A 7680-nucleotide genomic window follows, 5' to 3' on the forward strand; every position below is an offset into this window, starting at 1 on the left:
GGCTGGGGGAGGCGGAAACTTTTTTTCTTTTTTTTCCTTTTCTCAATAAAAATAATAAAAAAAATAAACTAAAAAAAAAAGAAAATCAGAGTTAATGTGCTCTTATAAAATGAATTTAGTATTGTTGCTTTAAATTCAGTTTGTGGAACAATTTGAAGAGCATATGGTCTTTGAATATCTCAGAGAGACGTCTGTCCTAAAATCATCTGATAATGGAAACTTTTGGAGGTGGGGGATGTTTTTAATGACTGGTTTTATTTCTTTAGTGTTTATAAGTCTACTTAAGTTGTTAATATGATCCTGATTGAATACTGGTTAGGAGTATCATTGAAAAAAATCCATTAATTTTAAAATTTCTTATTTTGTGGAGTACAAGTTTTGAGCTAATTATTATCATTTAATAATGTCCCACTTTTCATTTCTTATTTTTTTTAATTTGGATATTCTCTCTGTATTTTAGTTAGTTTGGACAATCTTGTTGATTTTTTTAAGTAAGACCTCTTAAAAAAGAATATTAAGTCTTTGAAGAAAGAAATTGAAGATACCAGAGAATAAAGAACTTTTCCATGATCTTGGATAGGAAGGATCAATGTAATAAAATGGCAATCCTACCAAAAGCCATCTACAGATTCACTGCAATCCCCATCAAAATCCCAACACAATTCTTCACAGACCTCAAAAGAACAATACTCAAAGTTCATATGGAAAAACTAAAAGTTCCAGATAGAACCTCTGGAGGCATCACCACCCCTGACATCAAGCTCTATTTTAGAGCAATAGTACTGAAAACAGCTTGGTATTGGCATAAAAAAAGACAGGTTGCCCAATGGAATCAAATCAAAGACCCAGACATGAATCCACACAGCTATGATCACCTAATTTTAACAAAGAACTTAAAATTATACAATGGAAAAAAAAAAGAAAGCATCTTCAACAAACGGTCCTGGCATAATTAGATGTCAGCATGTACAAGAATGCAAATAGATTCATACCTACCACCATGCACAAAACTCAAGCCCAAATGGATTAAAGACCTCAATATAAATCCAACCACACTGAACCTGACAGAATAAAAAGTGGGAATTAAACTTCAATGCATAGGTACACCAGATCACTTCCTAAATATAAATATAACATTACAGCACAGACACTGAAATAACAAATAAATAAATGGGACCTCCTGAAACTGAGAAGCTTCTGTAAGCAAAGGAGGGAGTCAATAAGACAAAGAGCCACCCTACTGAATGGGGAAAGATCTTCACCAACCCAACATTGGACAGAGTACTGATCTCCAAAATATATAAAGAACTCAAGATGAGTTCGAGACCAGCCTGGTCTACAAGAGCTAGTTCCAGGACACGCTCCAAAGCCACAGAGAAACCCTGTCTCGAAAAACAAAAAAAAAACAAAACAAAAAAAAAAAAAACTCAAGAAATTAGACAGTAAAATTCTAAATAACCCAATTAAAAAATGGGGTACTGAACTAAACAGAGAATTCTCAACAGAAGAATTTTAAAAATGCTGAAAGACACTTAAAGAAAATTTCAATATCCTTAGCCATCAGGGAAACACAAATCAACCATCTTACACTGGTCAGAATGGCTAAGATCGAAAACACCAATAATTGCTTATGCTGGAGAGGATGCAGAGTAAGGGAAACACTTGTCCATTTCAGCTGGGAATGTAAACTTGTACAACCACTCTGGAAATTAGTATGGTGGTTTCTCAGAAAACTGGCAATCAACCTACAAGACCCAGCAACACCACTCTTGGGCATATACCCAAATAATGCTCAACCATACTACAAGGACATTTGTTAAACTATGTTCATAGCAGCATTATTCGTAATAGGCAAAACCTGGAAATAACCTACATGCTCCTCAACTGAAATATGAATAAAGAAAATGTGGTACATTTACATAATGAAATACTACTCAGTCATAAAAAACAATGATATCTTGAAATTTGCATTTTAATGGCTGGAACTAGAAAATTAATAGTGAGTTAACACAGACCTAGAAAAATCAGCATGGTATGTACCCACTCACAGATGAATATTAGCTATATAGGAAAGTATTAGGAGCCTATAGTCCACAACCCAGAGCACTGGGCTGACTTCCCAAAGTCCAGTTGAAGAGAGGGAAGAGTGAGAATATAAGCTAAGAGGTCAAGGCTATGATGGGGTTACCCACAAAACAGCTTACCAGAGATAATGGAAGCCTTCCAACTCTGGCGTGACAGCAAAGGAACCAGCATAGGACCGAGCTATGCCCTCTGAATGTGGGTGACAGTTGTATGGCTGGGGCAGACTGTGGGGCCACTGGCAGGAAGACAAGGATTTATTCCTTGTGCTTGTTCTTTCTGGCTTTTTGAAACCTATTCTCTTTGGAGGGATACCTTGCTCAACCTAGATATATTGGGGAAGGCCTTGGTCCTGCCTCAAAGCAATGTGCTAGTTTTCGTTGACTCCCCATGGGAAAATGCCTTACCCTCTGTGAGGAGTGGATGAGGGTGAGATGGGGAGACAGGAGCGGGGAAGGTGGAGGGAGCAGCAGGAGGGAGGGAGTGGAAAATGGATTTGGCATGTTAAATGAGAAAAGATTTTTTTAGATAAATTTTAAAAATTCATTTTAAGCAGAAAAATATGTATCATGCAAATACTTTTTTGAGTCACATAGTTCAGTCTGTTTTCAAATTTCACAAAAGTAGTTTAGTCTGGCCTTGAAATCCTGATCCTCCTTTCTCTACCACCCAAGGTCTGAGAATATAGTCATGTGTCACTACACTTAGCCCAAAAAAGTAAATTGCATAGTTAAAGACTCAATAGGGGTTCGCCACATATTGTTACCATTTAAAAATAAAACAACTTGTATTTGTTAAGTATTTCTCTTATACTGTTTAAAGCTTTTATTTCAGACATAAGGAATGTACGGGTGTGTGTACATCTGAATGTATGGATTATACTTAAGAAGAACGAACAATCATTTGAGATACAGCTATGGGAAACGATTTTAAGGAAATAGGCCTTTGGTGTGGTTCAGTGGGTAAGGACCCTTGCCACCAAGCCTGTGGACCTAAATTCATACTCCAGACCCCACATGCTAGTGAGAACTGACATTCTCATGTTAACCTTTGACCTCCACACATGCACCATGACAAAAATCCACACAGGCACACATTAATGCATGCATACACATTCTCTAAATAAATAAATGACTAGAGAAACATGTGAAAAGATACAAGCAGTGGGAACACAGATTTTTTTTTTAATGGGATCAATTAATTTACCTAGATAATTGGAATGGCCTGATTATTAGCTAACTCTATGGGATATGGGTATGAGAAAGTTTTCAGAAGCCTGCAACTAAACAGAAAGTTTGGCTTACTTGGAAAAGAATCAAAACATCTATGGAAGATGGATATTCATCACAACTGAATGATCTTCAGCTCTTCTCTTTTAGACATTCACATCTATGCCTTGCATAAGTGATGGAGGAAGGTCATTGGTTAATTAAATAAAGAAGCTGCTTGCCCTGATAGGTTAAAATATAGGTGGGAGGAGGAAACAGAACAGAACTCTGGGAGGAAGAGGAAGTGAGCTCAGAGACTCGACAGCTCTCCTCTCAGGGGCAGACGCCTCAGAGAGACACGATGCTCCACTCTTGCGGGCAGAAGCGAGAGCTCTGCTCTCTGAGGCACACACGATGAAGCTCCCACCCAGAATGGACGTAGGCTAGAATCTCCCTGGTAAGCCACCTTGTGGGCTACAGCAGATTATTAGAGATGGGCTAGTCCAGGTGCTAGAGTTAGCCTAGAAGAGGCTAGATAGAAATGGCCAAGCAGTGATTAAATAAATACAGTGTCTGTGTAATTATTTTGGGACATAAGCTAGACAGGCAGCCAGGGTGCTGGGGACGCAGCCCCGCTGCTCCTATTTCAACACATAAGATTGAGTGCTTTTAGCCGGGCGGTGGTGGCGCACGCCTTTAATCCCAGCACTTGGGAGGCAGAGGCAGGAGGATTTCTGTGAGTTCGAGACCAGCCTGGTCTACAAGAGCTAGTTCCAGGACAGGCTCCAAAAACCACAGAGAAACCCTGTCTCAAAAAAACAAAACAAAACAAACAAACAAACAAAAAAAAAGATTGAGTGCTTTTAATTTCTTGAGCATGTCAACCATAAACACTGTGTGATTTTGATGACACATTACTCAAATGCCTATAATGTCAGATTGGAAACTGTGCTGATCTGGCATGCTGTTTAAGAAATATTCTTGCCTCTCTACTCTTATCAAAACCCCGACAAGCTTTTAAATTACTGTTAGACTTGACTATGAGTTGCTTTAGTATACACATTGCCTTTAAAATTTAGAATCTATTTACCATGCTAAAAGATTGATTTCAGGTAGGTGTGCGCTTGTTTGGCTGGGGAAAATATCGTCATTCTGTTTTATGGAATACAGCAAGATTCCACCAGACACATTTAGTTAAAATGAAGTAAAAATTGCAGTGTTTGAAAATGCTAATGCCTTGTGTTATCTGGATTTACCGATCAAAACAAAATCAGTGTTCCATTTAAAAAAAAACAACTCATTGATTACAGAGAAGTGGAACTGGTGTCTATATAGTGTCTTTATCACTACCTGAGTCTTTGGTACAGCAAGGTAGTCTACATACAACTGAGAGCAAACATAAGCATCAAGTCCAAATATAAACCATTTGATCTACATTGGTGTCCTACCCTTAAGATTTGATAGTATAATTGTGGCACAAATCTTGTGGGAGTAATAATTCAAAACCTGATTTGACTTAAGGCTAACTCCACGAGATGAAACCCATACCTCACATTGCTCTGGTGACCAAGAACCAGAAACTAGACAGCCCAAAGACCTGACATAAATAAAACCCAACATTACGGTTCTAAAAAATAAAAATAAAATTGCTCCAAATGACATTCTACTATACAGGATGTACTAATAGATCCAAAGCCTTGCTCAACCAAAAAGAGGATATTCCTCACGTAATAGTTGGAGAGAAAACATAGAGAGGCTCACAGCCAAAATATATACAGAGATTGAGAGACCTTGAAACACTGCTAAATGGGAGGTCTCTTTCAAATACCTTCCCTCAGGGATAACAGGACCATGTATAAAAGGAGGAAGATATCCACATGCCCCTCCTCCACACAAACACGCACAGCCCTCTACAGCTACTGGATTGGAGCCCATATTAACGAGCAGAAACTGAGGCAGCATATACAGGTCATGCACAGTTCCGCACCAAATTTAGTACTGGAACTGAAGTACGAGGTGGACACATGCCCAGATCCCTAGCCCAGAAAACAATCTCTGACTGATAACCCCTTACAAATGAAAATTTGGTTTGCTTCAAGGAACTGGCACTAGGATAAGAAACTACTCTCAAAGGTAGGCTGCATGCTGAGACTCAGAAAACTCAACAGCATCTTGGAAGTTCCTTGTGTCATAATGTCATCTAAGAACTTTTCAACTTTTCTTTCCCTTATAGTTTATTTTATTTATATATTTTCTTATCACTTTTTACCCTAAATGATATTACAGTTTCACTTTAGTGTTTTAGGGAATTCATGACCTTGAAAAGTCATGGGTCTCTGCATCTATATTTGTTTCTTGTGCCTCTTTTGGAGCTACTTTTCATGTGATTGTTTTTTCCTATTATTCTGTGTTAGTTCTGTTTTATCTTACTACATCATATTATATTTTGTGTCATTATTCTACCTTAGTTTGTTTTCTATTGAGAGACAGAAAGGGGATGATCTGGATGGAAAAAGGTATGGGGATTAATTGGGAGTCGTAGAGAGAGAGAAAACCATAATCATGAAATTATGTGAGGAAAAATATCTATTTTCAATAGAAGGAAAATTAAAAATAACAAACCTATAAATACATACCTATTTTTCTGAAATCTAGACATGAAAACAATTGTGTTCATGGGGGGAAATGTGGGGAGATCCCATGCAAGGGAGCCTCCAATGCAAGGGAACAAATCAAAATATTTAGGGACAGGTTCAGTTTCTGCATAAAATTTGATATTTATGTTCATCAATTGGCAATGCTCCAAAATAATTATTGCTGATAACGTGAATCCAATGCACTCTGGCTATAGAATGAAACACTATATACAACACCAGAAACACAAAAGCTAAACTAATGATCTCTGAAGTGATAGATGTTGTAGCAGAGAGCCAAGTACAGGTGAATGAAGTCAACATCAATACATTAAGATGAACTGATGGCAGCTTTTCACACAGAGTCACATCACTATTGTAGTGACAGTGATTGCCCACGAAAGAAAGCACGGAAAGTGTAGAGTGAATACATCAGTACCAGTTTTATACTAAGTATAAGCTACATGTATCATCCACATTCTAGATTCTCAAGGGAATGCTGGATATGTAGTTTTGTTTTTCAGGAGAATATGACATTTCTAATTCTACAATCTCATAACTGAAAGAGTTATGCTAAACAATGCATTCCAGGTGGTTTAATATGCATTTTCTAAGTCAGTAACAAACAGAGCCATAAGATGTAAGCCATGCCATACATTTGCATTTACTGTCTTTATCTGAGGATATGAGAGAGTCTATGGAAAAATGGTCATCAGTAAGATATAATATTCACCTGTCACTATGGAATTCATAGTGATAAACATCATCAATTCACTGAGGATATATGTCCTGAAAAATGACTGGGCAAGAACAAAATGGAGGTACATCCACACTGGGTAAACAATATAAAGACTCAATCATAACTCTCATAAGAAATACAAGCAAATGTCAGTCAAAATAAACTGTAGGCTGGACTATGAGAAACAGAGAAGATGTACAACATAAACATAGAGCCTTGCAGAAGAATTAAGCATAGTCTCCGAGCAGAGACATACTTACTGTAGAATCAGCCCTCTCTTCTGTTTTAGGGAAAACGATGTGGCCTTGTAGCTCCTGGATTCTTTCTTGAGGAATTTGCCTTAAAATTATCAACAGACACCATTCACCTGCTACAGGCACACTCACCATCTGCAGAAACACAGAAATCAAGAGCGTATTCACTCCTGGCTTGGTTCCACAGATACTCATGAAAACAAGAGAGATTAAAATGAGTTTCTCCCTTGCTGAGTTCAAGTGGTCTGCTCAGCAGTGAAGTTATATAGTAAAAGCTTGGGCTGTCCTGCCATGTTGTGCTCAATCAAGGAAAAGCAAAAATGTAAAAGGAAAGCTGAACTCAAATGTAGCTCAGAATCCTATAAAGCTAACTAAGAACTTCATTTTGTTTCTGCTGGCCAGGTTCACAAAGATGGGGTTGCTAATTAGATTAATGAATGGAAGCTGTGGAAGGGAATGAAGCACGAAGCAATTTCAGGTCAACATGCAGTTTTCATGACTGAAATTCTGAGGAAGTATAACTACTTTTGGATTCTTTTAATGGAAGATTAGAGTTGAAAATACATCAGCACTAGACATTGTTTATTAAGCATATAGCATATTATCGCAGTATGTTATGACACATTCTAATGGAGTCATATATACTGATGAGAATAAAAAGTAGATACTGTAGCCGGGCGGTGGTGGCGCACGCCTTTAATCCCAGCACTTGGGAGGCAGAGGCAGGTGGATCTCTGTGAGTTCGAGACCAGCCTGGTCTACAA

The 7680-nt window shown here is 37.9% G+C and overlaps 1 protein-coding gene across 1 annotated transcript in view; it reads right to left on the reverse strand.

Moving 5' to 3' along the window:
- Window positions 1–7187, reverse strand: part of LOC102001348 (gastrula zinc finger protein XlCGF26.1-like) — a 41677-nt gene extending 34490 nt beyond the window's left edge. Inside the window, 1 exon segment of the mRNA XM_013355612.1 lies at window positions 6923–7187. Coding sequence (XP_013211066.1) covers window positions 6923–7111 — 189 coding nt within the window. The 5' untranslated portion in view covers window positions 7112–7187.
- Between the last annotated feature and the right edge of the window lie 493 nt (window positions 7188–7680).

This window comes from Microtus ochrogaster, unplaced genomic scaffold (assembly GCF_000317375.1).
Source record: "Microtus ochrogaster isolate Prairie Vole_2 unplaced genomic scaffold, MicOch1.0 UNK270, whole genome shotgun sequence".
NCBI lineage: Eukaryota > Metazoa > Chordata > Mammalia > Rodentia > Cricetidae > Microtus > Microtus ochrogaster.